Source organism: Balaenoptera musculus, chromosome 5 (assembly GCF_009873245.2).
Source record: "Balaenoptera musculus isolate JJ_BM4_2016_0621 chromosome 5, mBalMus1.pri.v3, whole genome shotgun sequence".
In the NCBI taxonomy this organism is placed as follows: Eukaryota; Metazoa; Chordata; class Mammalia; order Artiodactyla; family Balaenopteridae; genus Balaenoptera; species Balaenoptera musculus.
The window spans coordinates 118,052,033-118,073,777 of record NC_045789.1 but is presented as its reverse complement, the minus strand read 5'-3'; the positions used below and the strand labels follow the sequence as shown (position 1 = coordinate 118,073,777).

The 21,745-nt window shown below is 35.3% G+C and overlaps 1 protein-coding gene across 1 annotated transcript in view; it reads right to left on the bottom strand.

The window, feature by feature from the left end:
- Positions 1-4,327: 4,327 nt before the first annotated feature.
- METTL14 (methyltransferase like 14) overlaps positions 4,328-21,745 on the bottom strand; it is a 33,437-nt gene continuing 16,019 nt past the window's right edge. Inside the window, exons 7-11 of the mRNA XM_036853449.1 lie at positions 19,493-19,634; positions 15,771-15,863; positions 12,929-13,045; positions 11,597-11,807; positions 4,328-5,791 (exon numbers count right to left, since the gene is read on the bottom strand). Of these exons, the coding sequence (XP_036709344.1) occupies positions 5,487-5,791; positions 11,597-11,807; positions 12,929-13,045; positions 15,771-15,863; positions 19,493-19,634 (868 nt within the window). The 3' untranslated portion in view covers positions 4,328-5,486. The remainder of the gene's footprint in view (positions 5,792-11,596; positions 11,808-12,928; positions 13,046-15,770; positions 15,864-19,492; positions 19,635-21,745) is intronic.

Here is a 21,745-nt window from a genome sequence, read left to right as displayed (position 1 = left end):
GTGGCTAGGACTTCCAAAACTATGTCGAATAATAGTGGTGAGAGTGGACATCCTTGTCTTGTTCCTGATCTTAGAGGAAATGCTTTCAGTTTTCCACCATTGAGAATGATGTTTGCTGTGGGTTTGTCATATATGGCCTTTATTATGTTGAGGTAGGTTCCCTCTATGCCTACTTTCTGGAGAGTTTTTATCATAAATGGGTGTTGAATTTTGTCAAAAGCTTTTTCTGCATCTATTGAGATGATCATATGGTTTTTATTCTTCAATTTGTTAAGATGGTGTATCACATTGCTTGATTTGCGTATATTGAAGAATCCTTGCATCCCTGGGATAAACCCCACTTGATCATGGTGTATGATCCTTTTAATGTGTTGTTGGATTCTGTTTGCTAGTATTTTGGTGAGGATTTTTGCATCTATATTCATCAGAGATATTGGTCTGTAATTTTTTTTTGTAGTATCTTTGTCTGGTTTTGGTATCAGGGTGATGGTGGCCTCATAGAATGAGTTTGGGAGTGTTCCTTCCTCTGCAATTTTTCGGAAGAGTTTGAGAAGGATGGGTGTTAGCTCTTCTCTAAATGTTTGATAAATTTCACCTGTGAAGCCATCTGGTCCTGGACTTCTGTTTGTTGGAAGATTTTTAATCACAGTTTCAATTTCATTCCTTGTGATTGGTCTGTTCATATTTTCTATTTCTTCCTGGTTCAGTCTTGGAAGGTTATACCTAAGAATTTGTCCATTTCTTCCAGGTTGTCCATTTTATTGGCATAGAGTTGCTTGTAGTAGTCTCTTAGGATGCTTTGTATTTCTGTGGTGTCTGTGGTAACTTCTCCTTTTTCATTTCTAATTTTATTGATGTGAGTCCTCTCCCTCTTTTTCTTGATGAGTCTGGCTAATGGTTTATCAATTTTGTTTATCTTCTCAAAGAACCAGCTTTTAGTTTTATTGATCTTTGCTATTGTTTTGTTTCTACTTCATTTATTTCTGCTCTGATCTTTGTGATTTATTTCCTTCTGCTAACTTTGGGTTTTGTTTGTTCTTCTTTCTCTAGTTCCTTTAGGTGTAAGGTTAGATTATTTGAGATTTTTCTTGTTTCTTGAGGTAGGCTTGTATAGCTATAAACTTCCCTCTTAGAACTGCTTTTACTGCATCCCATAGGTTTTGGATTGTCGTGTTTTCATTGTCATTTGTCTCTAGCTATTTTTTTATTTCCTCTTTGATTTCTTCAGTGATCTCTTGGTTATTTAGTAACATAATGTTTGGCCTCCATGTTTGTGTTTTTTACGTTTTTTCCCCTGTAATTCATTTCTAATCTCATAGCGTTGTGGTCAGAAAAGATGCTTGATATGATTTCAATTTTCTTAAATTTACTGAGGCTTGATTTGTGACCCAAGATGTGATCTGTCCTGGAGAATATTCCATGCGCACTTGAGAAGAAAGTGTAATCTGCTGTTTTTGGATGGAATGTCCTATAAATATCAATAAAATCTATCTGGTCTATTGTGTCATTTAAAGCTTCTGTTTCCTTATTTATTTTCATTTTGGATGATCTGTCCATTGGTGTAGGTGAGGTGTTAAACTCTGCCACTATTATTGTGTTACTGTCGATTTCCTCTTTTACAGCTGTTAGCAGTTGCCGTATGTATTGAGGTGCTCCTATGTTGGGTGCATATATAATTGTTATATCTTCTTGGATCGATCCCTTGATCATTATGTAGTGTCCTTCCTTGTCTCTTGTAACCTTCTTTATTTTAAAGTCTATTTTATCTGATATGAGCACTGCTACTCCAGCTTTCTTTTGATTTCCATTTGCATGGAATATCTTTTTCCATCCCCTCACTTTCAGTCTGTATGTGTCCCTAGGTCTGAAGTGGGTCTCTTGTAGACAGCATATATATGGGTCTTGTTTTTGTATCCATTCAGCAAGCCTGTGTCTTTTGGTTGGAGCATTTAATCCATTCACGTTTAAGGTAATTATCAATATGTTTGTTCCTATGACGATTTTCTTGTTTTGGGTTTGCTTTTGCAGGTCCTTTTCTTCTCTTGTATTTCCCACTTAGGGAAGTTCCTTTAGCATTTGTTGTAAAGCTGGTTTGGTGGTGCTGAATTCTCTTAGCTTTTGCTTGTCTGTAAAGCTTTTGATTTCTCCATCAAATCTGAATGAGATCTTTGCTGGGTAGAGTAATCTTGGTTGTAGGTTCTTCCCTTTCATCACTTTAAGTATATCATGCCACTCCCTTCTGGCTTGTAGAGTTTCTGCTGAGATATCAGCTGTTAACCTTATGGGAGTTCCCTTGTATGTTATTTGTCGTTTTTCCCTTGCTGCTTTCAATAATTTTTCTTTGTCTTTAATTTTTGCCAATTTGATTACTATGTGTCTCAGCGTGTTTCTCCTTGGGTTTATCCTGTATGGGACTTGCTGCGCTTCCTGGACTTGGGTGGCTATTTCCTTTCCCATGTTAGGGAAGTTTTCGACTATAGTCTCTTCAAATATTTTCTCGGGTCCTCTCTCTCTCTCCTCCTGGGACCCCAATAATGTGAATGTTGTTGTATTTAATGTTGTCCCAGAGGTCTCTTAGGCTGTCTTCATTTCTTTTAATTCTTCTTTCTTTATTCTGTTCTGCAGCAGTGAATTCCACCATTCTGTCTTCCAGGTCACTTATCCATTCTTCTGCCTCAGTTATTCTGCTACTGACTCCTTCTAGTGTAGTTTTCATTTCAGTTACTGTATTGTTCATCTGTTTGTTTGTTCTTTAATTCTTCTAGGTCTTTGTTAAACACTTCTTGCATCTTCTCCATCTTTGCCTCCATTGTTTTTCCGAGGTCCTGGATCATCTTCACTACCATTATTCTGAATTCTTTTTCTGGAAGGTTGCCTATCTCTACTTCATTTAGTTGTTTTTCTGGGGTTTTATCTTGTTCCTTCATCTGGTACATAGCCCTCTGCCTTTTCATCTTGTCTTTCTGTGAATGTGGTTTTTGTTCCACAGGCTGCAGGATTGCAGTTCTTCTTGCTTCTGCTGTCTGTCCTCTGGTGGATGAGGCTATCTAAGAGGCTTGTGCAGGTTTCCTGATGGGAGGGACTGGTGGTGGGTAGAGCTGGCTGTTGCTCTGGTGGGCAGAGCTCAGTAAAACTTTAATCCGCCTGTCTGCTGACGGGTGGGGCTGGGTTCCCTCCCTGTTGGTTGTTTGGCCTGAGGTGACCCAACACTGGATCCTACCCAGTTCTTCGGTGGGGCTAATGGCAGACTCTGGGAGGGCTCACACCAAGGAGTACTTCCCAGAACTTCTGCTGCCAGTGTCCCTGATCCCAAGGTGAAAGAGAGCCACACCCTGCCTCTGCAGGAGACCCTCCAACACTAGCAGGTAGGTCTGGTTCAGTCTCCTATGGGGTCACTGCTCCTTCCCCTGGGTCCTGATGTGCACACTACTTTGTGTGTGCCCTCCAAGACTGGAGTCTGTGTTTCCCCCAGTCCTGTCAAGGTCCTGCAATCAAATCCCACTAGCCTTCAAAGTCTGATTCTCTAGGAATTCCTCCTCCCGTTGCCGGACCCCCAGGTTGGGAAGCCTGACGTGGGGCTCAGAACCTTCACTCCAGTGGGTGGACTTCTGTGGTGTAAGTGTTCTCCAGTGTGTGAGTCACCCACCCAGCAGTTATGGGATTTGATTTTGCTGTGATTGCACCCCTCCTACCGTCTCACTGTGGCTTCTCCTTTGTCTTTGGATGTGGGATCTTTTTTGGTGAGTTCCAGTGTCTTCCTGTCAATGATTGTCCAGCAGCTAGTTGTGATTCTGGTGTTCTCACAAGAGGGAGTGAAAGCACGTCCTTCTTCTCCGCCATCTTGGTTCAGCCTCAAGACCAGCATCTCTCTCTTCTTCATTGCCAGGTCAACTCTGACAAATACAGTTCTATCTCTAGGTAAGTTTTAATTACTAAAGTTGAATATGTACCATCATTTCAGTAAAAATTCTAACCAACAGTTCCACATCACATCTACATCAAGAAAAGCGTTAGTCTAATGCTATCTGTACTAGAAAGCACTAACAGGTTGAACAAGTTAAATTCATCAGGCTTTTAAGGATCTCAAGCCTATTTCTGTAATTCAGTCCTTATCTTCAAACTGAGTCTTTCGTGGATATAACAAAACCTCATTTTATGAGCCAATGAAAAGCACAGAACGGTTACTCACAGACCAAGAGAATAGTCTCATCTTAGGTCAGTCCTTTTTCATTTGGTAACAACGACAATTCCACTCACAGAAAAGAGACTCCCAAATTTCAAAGGTTTAAAGTTTCATTAGAAAAATCATACACAAAATAAAAAATAGATTTATCAAGAACAATAATGGCATTATTTCATTCAGCAAATTCATTTAAAACATGGGTTACAGTACAGAAAGAGAAATGACAACGTAAAGTCTCACATAACTAACTGATCTGGGAAACCAGTCCCTTAAAAGGCAACTGCAGTTCCATTTTCCAAACTCTCTTCTTAAGATGAGGGTCTTCTGTAATTGGTTTTACATTAAGTTTTCTCCGTAACAAGTTTAAAGATGCATGTCGTTTCCTCATCACCAAGTACTTTATTCCCCAAAATGTTTAAACCAAGTACCTGATAACCAGGTGTCTCTGTTGCGTCCAATTCTTTTATTTTGTTAAGGAATATGAAACTGCTTTGAAAGTCAATCCAAGATCAAGTCCATACCAAAGTTCTAGCACTTGGATATTTGTCCTTGTTTGTTTTTTAGGAAGTATTGTTAACAGTCATCAGTAGCTGCACAACTGAGATTATAATGAGTATTTTTTTTTTCTCTTTGTAATGTCTGCCTACTAGGTTCTACCTCTTCCCTTCCCACCCCTGGGAGCTCCACCTCCCCAGTCAGATTTAGATTTGGGAGGACGTGATTTTGTTCCAAGTCTCTCAATTTCTTCTGTGGTCAAATTATATGAGTTTAAGATTTTTCATAAAGAAAGAAAAAAGAAGTCTCTTTTTATTGTTTCAACAAGAAAATATTAAAAGCCTAAGAGAAGTTCATCATCTGTCCCAACTCCATTCCATCAAGGCTGTCAAACAGCTTCCCATTTGCTGTGACAGCAGTGGCAGGATGCCCATTATCAACTACTGTCAGCATTAGTATGATACTCCAGATTGGGTCTTTTTCACTGCTCACTTTATTTCTAAAAAGCAAAAGCCTTTGTAATTAGTTGAAATCTATCAGAATAAATTCTGTCTCTGAAAGTGAAAGTATTTGTGTTGTTCCATTCTGTTCGGTTACATGCACATGACAAAAGGCAGGATGACTCATTTATTCTGGACAAAACCAGACAGTGACAACTGCAAGGGAGGTTGGGTAAAATATTCCTGCAGCTTGGAGAAACTAAAGCAAAGTGCAAGTTGGAACAGAGTTCTAAACAATGTCTCCCAGTTGAAATTCAAACTATCAGAAAGAAGGTGAAGGGGCATTAATAGGATTACTGTCCTGAAAACTATCGAGGTGGAAAGCCACCTCTGTGTGCTCCTCCACGGCCCCCCCTGAAACCACCTCTTTCTCCTCGGAAGTTAGATCGATTTCTTTCTCGCCCGCGGCCAGCAGAAGTCCCACCTCTTCCTCCTCCTCTGGGAGCTCCACCTCCCCGATCAGATTTAGATTTGGGAGGAGGTGATTTTGGTCGAAGTCTCTCAATTTCTTCTGTACATCCAGTCAAGTAGGAATTCGGGGTACTGAAGTAGGATGCATACGTTTCTGCATTGTAGTTGCTATTTGTAAGAGTTGGTCCAACTGTAAGCCAGCCTGAAATGGAGGGAAAAGAGATTATCCTTTCTTTTTCTTTTTTCCAATTCTCTCTTATTGATCCTTTAGGAGCTATTTCAAATCTCCAATGCATTCTTAAAGGTGTCCTAATCACTCACCCAATATTGATACTTTTTACAGAACACATGGCATTTAATCATGGTCGTAAAGAGTTCATATGTATATATCCTGTTTCTCCTCCTAGACTGCAACTTTTATAATATAACCTCTTCATTGTCTCCATCCATATTTCACATTCTGTGAGAACAGCACTTAGAAAAGAAAATATTACACACTATACTGAGTTTGGGCTTAGTGGAAATTTAATAAATTTTATATCACCTTCCTACTTGTAGAAATGATACAACAGTTTTCTGATTAACATCCTGAAACTCACTTTTGCCTCTACTCTTCCCAACCACAATATTAACCCAGCTGATAGGTCTCAGGAATTCAACCACGACCATGCTGCTCCTATTCATTCCCATCTTTCCATTTCTATTGCCACCCTTAAATTTTAGTCTTTATTTTTCTACTAGGCTATTCCCCTAACACATGTAACAGACATACATATAAACTGTAATGATCTCCCAACCTCTCCTCCCTTTAAAAGTGGAAAGCCTAAAGCAAAGCTTAAACTATGTTCCTTCCCTACACAACCTTCTGGGCTTTCCACAAAGCCCAAATTTGTAAACATGGAATCTGAAGTCTTATACAATGAGGTATGAACTAGCTTTCCAATCACATTGCTCATTAATGTTTTTCATGACACCTTCACTGGAGTAAAAACAATGAACTGTTACAGTTAACTGTTTGGGTACTGATCTCCACCTCTGTGCCTATTACTTTTCCTATCCTGTCAACCTGCTGAAAATTCCTCCTTCAACATCCACTTCAAATATATATCTTATATGAAATGAAATTAATTTTCTCTCAGAATTTCCATTGCACTTTACATTTCTATAGGTTAAAAAGGTATTTTGGTCAACTACATTGCTGGACAACTCTGCTTATAATAAGGATGGTTTCTTTTTGACTACATTGTATCTGGAATGGGAGGAACTACAAATTAACTGTAAATGCCTGAGAGACACACCATGCTTCAAGGTTCCCTGGGTGTGGTGATTCTTGCTCATTAGGGCAGGTCGAGGAATCTCTAAGAATCAGGTTCTTCATAGGTTCACACTATTTCTGCCCTATCATTGTGAAGATTATTTCTTAGAATATTAGGTCTATTATAAAATGCTATAAAATGCAAAATATTTTACTAGGATCATATTCTAAAATATAGTAGCCATTTTTGTACAAAATTTTGCTCAGCATTTAAAAAGATCATCAGTATCTAACAGTGCATAGATAACTAAGATCTGTAATATATGAAGAAAAAATGACAGATAAATCAGATTGTGCCTTTTATGTCTCATCTAGTAGATACCACCCTGATAAGTAGAGAAGTACCTAATCAGATGAAAGAGTACACTGCACACCTATGTGGTCTCACTGACAATTGAATCTATGAGACTTCTACTTGCTCCCTTCTGGTTTGTTTTTTGGCATGTATGTTGTGTTGTGAAACACAACACACAAGCAAGAGGAAAGAAAGGAGAAAATTCAAAGATTTAATAAAAATAGTTAATATTGCCTCTTTCATGCTATATTGCCTCTTACATAAATAAGACATGTAAATCTTTACAGAGTAAACTGCAAGGGACTCCGCCTCCCACCCACAAATTCTTCACTGCAACAGCGTTTTATTACAACTTCTAAAGGAATTACTAAGACCCAAGTAAGTTTAAATTAGCCTGGCTTCAGCATATACGACTCATATAGCAATTTTTAAACCTTTTAAAGCAACAGTAAAGAGTATTCCTATGGTATATGTGATATATACCTTTGACTACCTCCTTGAGGAAGAAGTGCATTTGAGGATTCAACCCAAATAAATTAAGGCCCCTTGAACAGACTTCCCTCAATTGCTCCTATTTATTTACATGGTTAACCTCCAACTACTTATAATTTCCCCAAGCAGATATTCCTTCTTAATTTTGTTTTACTAAATCTAATACTAAAATAATTTTTGTGGGACTTCCCTGGTGGCACAGTGGTTAAGATCCCGCACTCCCAATGCAGGGGGCCTGGGTTTGATCCCTAGTCAGGGAACTAGATCACACATGCATGCCGCAACTAAGAGTTCACATGCCACAACTAAGGAGCCCACAAGCCACAACTAAGGAGCCCGCCTGCCACAACTAAGGAGCCGGCAAGCCACAACAAAGGAACCCACCTGCCACAACTAAGACCCAGCGCAACCAAATAAATAGAATAGAATAAAATAAAATAATTTTTGCAAGAATGGGCAAAGATAAAGAATTGGATAGTAGTTCGAAGCAAAAAATAAAATTTGTACCAATAAGACTTTGTTCAACTGGTACAGATACAGATAGAAGTAGATCGTATATGAAAGATATAATGTATAATCTAAAGTGGGTAAAGTGGCCACAGCTAAATGGATGGAGAAAACCCCCCATTATGTTATAGTTATAAATAAAAATTGGCATCAAGCAAAATTTCTATTTTAGTTGCTGCTTATGCTTATACCTATAATATATGTAACAATTATTCTCTCTACTCCTTAGGTTCTTCTACTCGTGTTCAAAAAAAAAACACATTAAAATAATGCTATAAGGCCATTAAAAGCATTATAACTAATTATTTAAAATGTAGAAATATACTTGACATAATATTGAGAAAAATACAAAATGATGACTACAGTTATATAAAAATGTGTATGCACAAGAGGAGTGGAAAGTATTATGTAAAAAAAATGAAAATAATTCTTGGAAGTAGTGAGATTGAATCTCTTTCCTTCTTCAAAGTTATCTTTAATGTTGTTACACTAATTTTCAATTATTAAAAAGATATCCATCTGTTTGATGTTGCTTTTACTCTTCAAATAGTTTTGCTTTTTCTTTAAAGTTTTCTACTTCCTTTAAACAGCAGTTGCCACTGGAGACTGTTCCCAGATTCAGGAGCTGTTTTTGGGTAGAACAGGTTAATGATGGAAGAAAAAATCTGTTCCTTATTTCCTCAAACACTAGAGCCATAATCTTGATATTCAATATATATGGACATCTACAGTTTCTGAAAAACACACCACTCGAGTATCTAGTGATGTTTCTTTTAAGCCAGTGAAGAGGAAACATTTGCTTACCACAAGCTCTGCTGCCAAAATATTTTACTTTGATAAGAGAGTAAAATCATCCACAAAACTTCCAAACAAGATGTTCATGTATATGTTCAGTGGAAGTCTAAACAACTCAAAGCTCATTCTATAGCTGTATATATACTATGTATGTAGTGACTTATGCATGAACTGTATGTATATTGAGAAAAACTGTTTTAAAAAGATTAAATTTAAACCATAGCATTCCCACCCTTTAAAAATCAATATACTATTTTAATTTAGAATAATTCAAGTATGCATGCTGCAATTTCCGAGATAAACACTGAAGGAACAATAAAACAATATCTAACTAACAAGCTAATTAAAAAAAAGAAAAATTGAATAATACAAGAATACTTAATCCAAAAGAAACGAGAGAAAAGGGAACACAGAACAGGTGGTACCAATGTAAAGCAAACAGTTAGATGGTAATTTATGCCCAAATATATCAGAAATTACATTAAATATAAACTGACTAAACAATTCAATTAAAAGATAAAGAAAAAATGGATGAAAACTATGTGTTTGCACACAAGAGATACACCTTAAATGTAAGGATACGGAAGATTGAAAGTAGAAGGCTGGAAATAATATGCCAAGCAAACACAAACCAAAAGGAAGCTGAAATAGCTATAATAATGTCAGATGAAGTAGAATTTAAAGTTGAGAAACACTGGCTGAAGAAGGACATTTCATAATACTAAGAGGGTCTAGGAAGACATAAAAATTTTTACCTTTTAGATACACCTAACAGAATCTCAGATATAAACTAACAACTAAACAAAACCACGAACCCATAATCCTAATAGATTTTAACATACCTTTCTCATAGAATAAGTAGTTTAAAAAAAAATCAGTAAAGACATGGCTGATATAAACAGCAACAACAAATACTACAACCAATCAAAAAAAACTATATATTGTTACATTCTTTTCAATCAGACTTAGAATATTTATCTAAATTGGGTCAAAAGCAAATCTTAACAAATTACAAACGAGTGAAATCTTATGGTATATGTTATTTGACCACAATATTAAGCCAAAAAGCAATGACAAAATGATAACTTAAGCAACACAATACTGAATAACAACCTGCCAGAAGCAAAAATTTACTTTTAAATATAGGAAACATTTTCTCTAAAGCCAAGCCCCAGAGTAAACATTTCACATGCAAAATATTTCTTTGTAAAGAGAATGTAGTTTTACTTTTCTCTTTATCATTTTACACAATTTTATGAAATTTAAGGCCATCAGTTTCTACAACTGAAATATTTTTAAGATATTGTGTTCACCAACGCACACTCACAAAGAAATAGCTGACGGGGCTGAGGAGGGGGTAGAGGAGTGGTGGATTACGTCATACATACATAAGGCAACTTTAAGGATTACTTTTTTTTTAGAATGAACATCAGAGTTTCTTCTAAATTCTTAGGTACTTTTAAGGCCAATTATTCCACTGTAACTTCTTGAATTTTTACTTTTTATAAAATATAGACTGTTTAAGACAAATAAGATCCTGGCTCATTTCAGCTTTTTTTTTTTTTTTTTTCAGCTTTAAACAGCATTTCTAGCATGTTAAGGCCAAACAGGTTGATTTTGTATATTGTGACTGAAGCGATGCAATGTTCTTAAAAGTTACCTCTATGTTTCCTGAGAAGAAACAGAACGCACTATTATTTCAACAATACTTTGTAAACAAAAGCTGTGCCCTCTATAAAAGAAAATCCTAGTCCATAATAGATTATTATTTTCTACTCATTTTTTTTTCAAAATAGTAAATTCACATTATACCGATTTAGTAAAGTGTTAAAATTTTGATGAAACAACATCATGATACATTTAAGGAAAGAAGCCAGGTACTTTAGTTTCTAATAAAGCCAAGATCTGTATTTCACAAAGGTATGGTTATTTTCTGCAGGATCATTTTATTAGCAGACATTTAGTCCTGTCCAAAAAGTCAGTTAAGACATTTGGTTCATGCCAGAAGATACTTGAAATTTAGCCCTATCCAAAACATCCATGAGCAAATTTGGTCCATGCCAAATGGTTTTGGACAGGGCCATATATCAAGGACATTCTGGTGTGGACCAAATATCTTACAGACGTTTTGGACGGGACCAAATGTCCTTTATGCATTTCTTCACTCAACACAATATTTACTCAATAACCTGAATGCTGGGTAGAAAGAAAAGAAAAAAACAATCTTTGTTTCTATGAGACTGCATACTAAAGAGACTGACTATAAACATATGCCCAAATGAATCTATAATTCAGATAACGATAAGTGCTATGAAGAAAAAGAAAATAGATTAAAGGGAAAGAGAGCAGTGGGAGGAAGGGAGTGGAGTGGCAAGTTGGCTAATTTAGACAGGGTTGTGAGAAAAGGTCCATCAGGTATTTGAATGATAGGAGAGAGGTCCATGGAAGAGTACTGAGACAAGACTGAGCTTAGCATATCTGAAGTATAGCAAGAAGAGGAATCAAATATATAAGAATTTTATTTTACATAACACTGTGTGCTCTTTCTTAACATCTATATCCCAAGGAACTATCAAAGTTTTTTTTTCCTCCTGAGGTCTTACCTGGTCGAATTGTACTATCTCTTCCAAATAAATGAAGGCGTCTTCTACCAAGACAAAAATGTTCAATTATATGAAAAATTTCTACAGGCTTTTCTATATTGCCAATTTCAGGTTCTTCTGTGATAATCAAGTCAATGTCAACATTAGCATGAATGAAGTCCCCGTCTGTGCTACGCTTAACAGTTCCTTTGATCCCCATAAGGCAATGTTCCTAAATAACAATAAGAGCAGAACAATTAATCTCTTTTCATCAACAGTCATATTTCATAACATTTTACATTTCTGACGTTCCCCAATTCCAAAACAATCCTCATTTCTCTGAATCTTTGGGATACAGGTCTATGGGCAAAAACACACAAGGAAAAACCTGGATCTCTGGATCTGAGAAGACTGCCAGGGAAACTAGACATTAGAGTATTAAACTTGGGGACATGACATTTTAGAATTGAGTCAACAACCGTAGAATCTTTTCCTATGCAACCCTTGATAATAACTTGTCTTCAGCAGTTATGGGCATGGCACTTGACCTTGGAATCTTAAAATGATGTTATACTGGGCCTCACATGACCCAAGATCAAAACTATATATAACGTATAAGCCTTTTCATATGGAGAGGACTTTAAGCATGGATACAGACTTATAAATACTCAACATAAGTAAATGTGAAAATCAAACGATTTCCTTTTTTGTTGTTTGCTTTTTGACCTCTATTTAATCTGGATGACAGAGTATGATTTAAATAAATTTAATCTCACTTGACTCTATGAACCAATAATAGCAAGGATGGCTAAGATTCCCTTCAAACAGAATTTCTAGTCCAGGAAAGACTTTAAAAAGACTCTCCACCAGAGGCTCCCTGAAGAGTGAAAGACTGGAGGACAAACTGTTAAACCCTGATAACTAGCTGGGCAGTTCTCTGAAGCAGAGGTTCTCAGTGGTTCTTGTTCAGGTTCTTATGTAGAAAAAAGAAAGGAAGGTGAAAGAAGTATTCATCTAAGCTGGCCAGCTATGAGTCTTGCTGCCATTTCTTTTCTCTGAGCATAGAGAAAGGAAAAAAATCTCAGGGTCAGAAGTACTAAAAGCCCATATCTGACTCAGAATTACAGCAGTTTACGATATACAGGAATACCTTCTCCAGCACAGTATAGGTTGATCTGAGTGAATAAAATATTTTAAAATTAACTTGGATGTATTACTTTAATGCTCAATGCCATTTGTACAAGTCAAAGAGAAGGACCTTTCCACCAAAATTAATTAAACAGTATATAGTCATTTGGAAAAGCTTGAGAGAAAATAATGAAAATAAAGAAAACAAAACAGTAAAGGCAATACCTTTGTTCTCTGGAAGACAGCCTTTGGATCTAAAGTCTTAGTCTTCCCAGGATTGTTTTTATTGGTTTTAATCCAACAAATATCTTCACATCTTCTGTAACCCCACTTGCGTAAACACTAGAAATGAAAGAATTTTTTTAAAAATCCTTAGCTAAAAGAAATAAACAATACTTAAAATAACCAACCAGCATTAAAAACTTCCTAGAGGTTTGAGACATTAAATTCCAAGGTGTCACAGTAATTTTGTCTTTGTGCAGAAATAGAAAAAAAGAAATACTAGTCTTTAAATATACAGCCATTATACAGAATACACATATACCTTCTAAATATTAATATACAGTTGATATCAAAACATAGAAAGGATTACATAATACTCTGATTCTTTAATACTACCTTCTACTGTCATCAATAGAAAGTTTTAAATCATAAGAAAACTCAGTCCCTCTTTAATCAGAAAATAATTCAAAAGATAATTCTGAATAAATGGGCCACACTCTTCAAAATGTTAAGGTCATGAAAGATAAGAAAAACTAAGAAAGTCTTCCAGATAAAAGAAGATTGAAGAGACATGAAAACTGATGACACTGAGTGATCCTAAGACCAGAGAAAAATTATTTTTACTATATAGATGTTATAAGTGGGACAACTGCAAAAACTGTCTTATTGAGAATAGTATCAAAACAGTGTTAATTTTATGATGCTAATAATTGTACTATTATTATATAAGAAAATGACCTTATCTTTCAGAAATATAACTGAAGCACTTAGGGGGAAAGGGACATTATGTCTAGAATGTACTCTGAAATGGGGGAGGGAAAAAGGGAAAGAATGAAAAAGAGTAAAAGAGAGAGTGAAGGGGAGAGGAGAATAAAAAAGTAAATGTGAACATTTGAGCTTCTGGGTGAATGGTAAATGTGGATTGTTGCATAATTTTTAGAACTTTTCTGTAAGACTGAAGTTATTTTGAAATAAAATGTCTTAAAATCAGAAAAAGAACAAAAGATAATTTTGTTCCTTCCACCTCAACTTTCTATCCTCTGACAAAGCTAAAAACTGTTGAAAATGTTCTAACTGATAACTTCTTTCCAAATTAGAGTCTTATAAAATGTTACTTTTATGATTTAATACTAAACCTCAAAAATTCAAAGACTTAAAATTGTTCTTATATTTCTTTATTGGGTAAAACTTTACTTTCATCTTTATGTAATCTAGACAATAGAGAGATTTGAACCTTAGTGTCCTAGAATCTGTTATATATGAAGATATAACAAATACTAACTAAGTGAGTACTCAGAGTGGCATTTTGAGGCCCACCATATGTAGGTGTTGGCTAGCTGCTGGGAAAAAAAACATGAGTAAGATATAGTCCTTACCCCTAGTTGATTAAGAGCAAAGTAGGGGGAAATAAGTAAATTGTGCAGTACAATATTGTTGGTACTATGATCAAGTACAAACAGAGATGTAGTGGAGCATAAAATATACGCACTTTCCAGGAATGCTCTTATACTGTATATACTGAGATACACCACAAAATGAGACTTAGATTTTTAATTTAAAATCTCAAAACTCAAGATCAGTATCTGTTCCTGTTGCCAAATATCTGTTTCGCACTGCATTAAATATCACAAGGGCCTAAATCCAACATGCCCTAATCAACTTAGCACAAGCTCATGAGTATTTATCATGCTGAATTATTTTTGTAATCATTTGGAGCCAAAATCTGCTTTCACCAATATGATAAATTGCTGCATAAACTAATAGATAAAACCTCCTAATCAATTTCAACCTAATTTGGGGGGTGGGAGAAAAGCCCAAAGCCAGACATTAGAGCTAAAAAAGGTAAATACCAATATACCTATAAAAACATACAGTATGTCTCTATTTTCTTAGATTTTCTATAGCATCTTAGGGAGGTGCCAGCAATAAAATAGATACCCTATATACAGTTACAGTCTTACCATGGAGTTAATAAATGACAGAAGCAATGATGTTATCCAACAGTCTCAAACTTGCTATTTATACAAAGAATACAAAAGCAATTGCAGAATTTCAGGGTTTGAGAACAAATTTATCTCAATATAATCCTACTTAAATTCTTCACCTGTCAAACCTCCTAAAATTACCAGGATTTAAATGAGATCACAGGCAGTAGATCAAGTAATATTTCCTAAAAATGGAAAGTATTATCCAATAACAAGTGAGGTAACTGAAACACACAAGAGTAAATATCTCTTTACCCAAAGTTTCACTGTTGAACATCAGAATTGAGACCAGAACTAGCCGCAATGCTTCCATTATAAAAAAGCTTTATTATTTTGTTTCCATTTAGAAATCCAAAATACTCCAATCAAAAAACCAAAAAAAGTTCTGAAATACAATAAATATAAGGTACTTAAATTGAGACGTTATAACTTCTTTCTCACTCTCATGCATTCATTCAAACTATGTGCTCCAGATGCTGTTATTTTTCCAATTTGATTTGGCTTCCATTTGGAATTCAGGAGTTAATGCTATTCAGAAGAATACTTTTTAGCTACTAATAATGAACAGTAAATGACACTAAGTGGCTTGCTTTTGCTGCAGTTCAGTTTCAAATCTCTAAACTATTCTCTTCCTGCAGTTGTAATAAATCATATTTTGATTTATTCACCCCTAATGCTAGTTAACTAAGGGGTACTGTCTTTTGCACATTCTTTTTTAAACATTTTTTTCTTCTGAATATTTTAGTACTGTTCAAGAAACAAAGAACAAAATAACATTAATCTTCAAACTTCTTATGCAACATATTGTGTTATTTTTTTCTTATGAATTTAAAAAACCACTTAAAAAAACACCATCTTACCACTCTTCCAAGGTCCAATCCCTCCCCAGAACCACACCAGAGAAAAATAAATGATCGAGGTGCTGCAATCTCATCAATTTCCAACTTCATGATCTGTAAGAAATCAAACCAATATTGCATAGAAGCATTTTGTTTCCCATTCATCCTAAATCCAAAAGAACAACCATTGAGATTTATCAGGACTTACAGCAATGTGTTCTTTAAATGTACTAATTTTCATTAGGAAATACAATGGAAAATAAATTTTATCCTTAAAACTTGTTCTTCTGGTTTTTTATTCCCTATTAAGACAACACACGCAGATGCACACATGCACATACATACACTTGATTTTATATGGAAAGAGTTTACAGGAAACCATATTTATAGAATTACAGAATTTTATAAGTTATGGCTTGAGAGCAACCTGTTACCATTTACAGAAAAAGAAACTGAAAAGGGATTAAATTACCCCAAAGATAGGGGCAAAATTAAAACATAAGCACAAATGTCTGGGGGAGGACTTGGTTTCCAGTAGAACAGTTCTAAATAAAATAAATCAATATACACATTTCAGTATAATGACTAAGTCTGAAATGTCACAAACAATAGACTATAATTGTTTGCTTTGTATTTGTTAAGTGTGTCAATTTTAAAAAAAGTTCTGCAATAATTAAATCTCTAAATTGGGGAAATACCATATACTTGTATAAATGACTACAAAAGCAACCATTTTACATAGTATTCCTTTTCTTTTAGCTTCCTGTCACAGTTAAGAAGTTCCAGAGACAACGGTTCAAGCAAATATTTATTAGTTTCATGTATTAAGAAAATCTTAACTTCTACCTGAGTGGATCATAACCACATCATCTATAATTTATCTAGGTGAAAAAACATTATTTGACAGTGATAATGGAAAAAAAATTACAATAGGCATAAACCTATTCAGTTTTATACTTCCGACTTTAAGTCTTGATATCTCATCTAATATTCTCATAGGAATATGAATTAAAATAAATATGTAATACACACACACATGTATTCCTACAAACGTCTATACATGGTATAGTTAAAGATAAGTGATGGCACATATCAGTGGAGAACATTAAGCAAATTACTCTCTTGACATTACAATTATAAATGCTAAATGTTGGTATTTTTAGAAAGTGCTTATATTCTTAAACAAAACACACTGGCCTCTACTGACTCTCTAATGTGAAAAAGAATACCTGTGAAACCCGAATGCTTTTCTTATTTATACTTTATTTATATTAGCTACTGGCACTTTCTTTAAGGTATTATCACATAAACGTTAAGAGCTTAGGGCTCTGGGGCCAGACAAAACTTTTCAATATGCATATAAAATGGAATTCCTTTATTTCAAAAACTCTGTTAGCTTATCATATATAATTGAAGCTCCTGTACCTTCACTGACCAAACCTTAGAGATTGGCTAGAGAAAATAAAGTTCAACCTAACCACTAATCATAGACATAATAAGATTAATTTTTCAATTTTCTTTTGACTAAATTGACAAAGATTGTTTTATCTTATTAATCAATTTTGATGAGGATATGGTGAAATAGATATTTCTTAAACACTACTAGAAGGAATGTAAATTTGTGCAACCTATCTGGAAAACTTCTCAGCGATAAATATCAACAGCATTACATCTTTAACCTTAAGTTTTGGGGATACTATATACTGTATACTTTTCTGTGTTTCAACAATAAACACAGATTACACTTATCAGAGGAAAGGAAAAACTTTTGTAAAGTAAAATAAAATAAAAATAAAATAAATAAAATTGCCAGAGGTATTGAAGCTGAAAGGAAAAGCTTCAAGGAAGAAACACTGAAGTTATTACATCTTGAAAAGTAAGTAATATTAACAATAGTTAACAATTATTAACTCGGAAGAAGACGTGCAAGGATTCAAAGCAGTTTTCTACGGAAAAGCAGTCTAGAATTTCAGTCCTTTCCCTTCCCTGCCTCTCCTGTGTTCAGTGCTCCTGATCACACTCTCCTCCTCAAAATTCCCTATTCCCTTGGTTTCCGTGACATTCATACTCTCTTGGTTCACCTCATTCATCTTTGACCCATTCTTTTCACATCTCTTTTATAATGTGCCTCTTAAATGTAAGTTTCCTGAGGATTTACAGTAAAGCCACACTGTATCTTAATTGAGACACTATCTCAAGACAAGTTCATTTATTCTCATAGGTTTATTGTGCTAACCCTTTAAAATCTGTATTTTGAGATGATCAGATCTGTCTTTTAAGTTTCATACTCTAATTACAACCTCTACTTGAATGTCTCACATACACCTCTAAATCAACACATTCAGTATAATCTAATCCCTCTAATCCTGTTACTCTTCTTAAACTGACTCTCTCAGCTGGTGATAACTCAACCCATTTATCCAAAGACTCAAACTCCTGAGTCATCCTTTACTCTTCCCCTCTTCCCAATCACTAGATCTCACCAGAAGTATCTACAAAACATTACTGAATTTATCACCTCCTTTCTATTCTTATTACCATCACCCTACATCAGGGTCCCTTCATCTCCTAACTAGACTACTGCAATGGTCTTCTATCTGCTCTCCCCTCTCCAGACTTCATTTTCCCTAGTCCATCCTCCTCTACACACTAATCTGACCATTTTACTAAACTGGTTAAAGCCCTTCAAAGACTCCTTAATGCCTTTAGGCATTAAGCTAAGCTTCTAAGAAGACAAGTCCAAGCTTCTAAGAAGACAGCATCTCAAGACAGTCCCAACCTGTGTTCCCATCAACCTACACACAGACCTCCCTCACCCGTCTCTCTGCCTCCATCCCTTCTGCTCTTGCTGTTCCTTCTGCTTGGAATCCCTAATCCACCCTTTTCTTCAGAGGGCCAATTCCAGCTAATCTATCCATTCCTACTGTTCATGTGTCACCTCCTCTTTGTTTATGTCCCCCAGCTTCCTCAGCTTGGTCAGTTTTTCTCAGATCACCTTATGCAGTCCTCTACTACTGAACTAACAATATGATAATGCAATTAACTGTTTAGGTAACTGTTTATTTTATCCCATTAAACTGTGTGCCCCTTAAGGCCAAATTCTAAGTCTTATTCATCTTTGACTCTCCAGTACCCAGTTGCCTAGTACAAAGTGGTGCTCAATAAATATGTGTTATTTCTGTTATTGATCAGTAAAAACAGATTACTTTATGTAACTAACTGAAGCTATCAGCTTGTTCAATTTTATTCAGGAAAATATAACATTATCACAATTATATAATACTGAATTATATCACAATTATATAATACATATGCCCCTTAAATCTATTATACTGTAAGTTCTTTAAAGAGTAGAAATTATGTTTGTGTGTGTGTGTGCATGTGTGTGTACGTATACTCTGATGTTTACTAAAACTAACCAAATATGGAATGTTATCAACCATTCAATCTGTTTTTAGACTTATTTCTAGCTATGCATCCAAGGACTCTTAAGACTGGAATTGTGAGTCTTCCACAGACGATTTACTCACTACCTGCTCAACTTCTGCCTCAAAAAGACAAACCAGACTAAAGATATTATAGTATTTGTTAATGTACCTTAGACCTTCAACCATAATATATACTATAAATCTATATTTACAATTCCTAAAAAAGTAGGAATATTTATAATATTACTTTCTGACCAGACATATATTTATTTGAAAAATAAATAATTCATTACAATGTACAAAGTTTGATCATACATCATCCCAAGTCCAGCATTTTTCATTAGCAGTGATGCCAGTCTCTCTGTAATATTCTTCTAAAGGGGGTTCAAGAAGAATCACATCAAATTTGGGTGTTAGTTCTCTGATGTCAAAGGCTTCTATATCTGCTTGTAAGTACCTATTTGATTAAAGCATAAAATGTAAGAGATTTTCAAATACTTTACAGATGGTAATGAAAGAAATTTCTTAAATATTTCCTAAACACTATTTACAAAGTCACCATGAGCTAATTACTGAATACCTTTTTATGGAGGAGTATCCTTCCTCAGTACTGGTAAACCATCTACCAGTGCTCTTCCCAAGGACACGGATACACTCACACGACAAAGTAAAATCACAGTCCCACACGAACATCCAAAATACAAACTTCTCTCATTTCTTATATTGAAAATCCATACTCAGATATGAGTGTCTGAGCCCCTTTCCGTTATCATCTTAATATTCCGAAGAATACCATATTACTTTTTCCACAATTGTTAAGTTAGTAAAACTATTTGTTAGTAAGTTTTAAATTCCTCCCTCTAAAAAAGTTTCTAAAAATGGACATAATTTTCTTTCATTAGTTTGTGCCTTAGTAATATTGTTTAAGTCTTTTCTAGCTACTTAGTATAAATTACTACTAGCCTTTACTTAATGGTTATTTCCACATAGTATGAAAGTATTTTAAATATAAATATAAAATACTTTAAATGTAAGAGTATTTTTAAATAGGATGAATATTAGTCTGCTAAAATTTTTGCCACAAACTCAGACTTCTTTGTGGTTCTTCTAATCATTAACAGTATACATTTTAGCAAACTGTTAAATGTACAAAATGTTCAAAGTAAGCTAAATGTGAAATAAACAGTCTCCAATTTCAAAGACCTTAAACACATTTTTTTAGGGAAACATTAGTCTGTTTAGCAAAGATTAAAATGAATTTTTGTATTCCAAAATGTTAATAGCATCTCTGGTTGCTGAGTTATAATTAACTTTCATTTTCTTACTTTCCCTAAGTTTTCTAACTTTCTTCAATAAATAAATTTTGAGAAGAAAAGTCATTTTAAAACATTTTAAGATAGTCAGGAATACAACAAATATGATTTTGTAAGAAAAAAAATTTAAATTAGTAATTTAAAGTAAATTATCTAGAAAACTGAAAATAAATTAAATGAGAACCTACTGTGTACTCAGCACTGCAGTTTCAAACTAATATATATTACTATACAGAAGAAAGAGAGTGTGTTAACCTTACAAAGATGGTGAATTTTTTGGAGAAAAGGGAACACTCTTGCACTGTTGGTGGGAATGTAAATTGATACAGCCACTATGGAGAACAGTATGGAGGTTCCTTAAAAAAATGAAAATAGAACTACCATACGACCCAGCAATCCCACTACTGGGCATATTCCCTGAGAAAACCATAATTCAAAAAGAGTCATGTGGGCTTCCCTGGTGGCGCAGTGGTTGAGAATCTGCCTGCCAATGCAGGGGACACGGGTTCGAGCCCTGGTCTGGGAAGATGCCACATGCCGCGGAGCAACTGGGCCCGTGAGCCACAATTACTGAGCCTGCGCGTCTGGGCCTGTGCTCCGCAACAAGAGAGGCCGCAATAGTGAGAGGCGTGGCGCGCGCACCGCGATGAAGAGTAGCCCCCGCTTGCCACAACTAGAGAAAGCCCTAGCACAGAAACGAAGACCCAACACAGCCATAAATAAATAAATTAATTTAAAAAAAAAAAAAAAAAGTCATGTACCAAAATGTTCATTGCAGCTCTATTTACAATAGCCAGGACATGGAAGCAACCTAAGTGTCCATCAACAGATGAATGGATAAAGAAGATGTGGCACATATATACAATGGAATATTACTCAGCCATAAAAAGAAACGAAATTGAGTTATTTGTAGTGAGGTGGATGGAGTTAGAGTCTGTCATACAGAGTGAAGTAAGTCAGAAAAAGAAAAACAAATACAGTATGCTAACACATATATATGGAATCTAAGGGAAAAAAAAAAGGTCATGAAGAACCTAGTGGCAAGACGGGAATAAAGACACAGACCTACTAGAGAATGGACTTGAGGATATGGGGAGGGGGAGGGGTGAGATGTGACAGGGTGAGAGAGTGGCATGGACATATATACACTACCAAATGTAAAATAGATAGCTAGTGGGAAGCAGCTGCATAGCACAGGGAGATCAGCTCGGTGCTTTGTGACCACCTAGAGGGGTGGGATAGGGAGGGTGGGAGG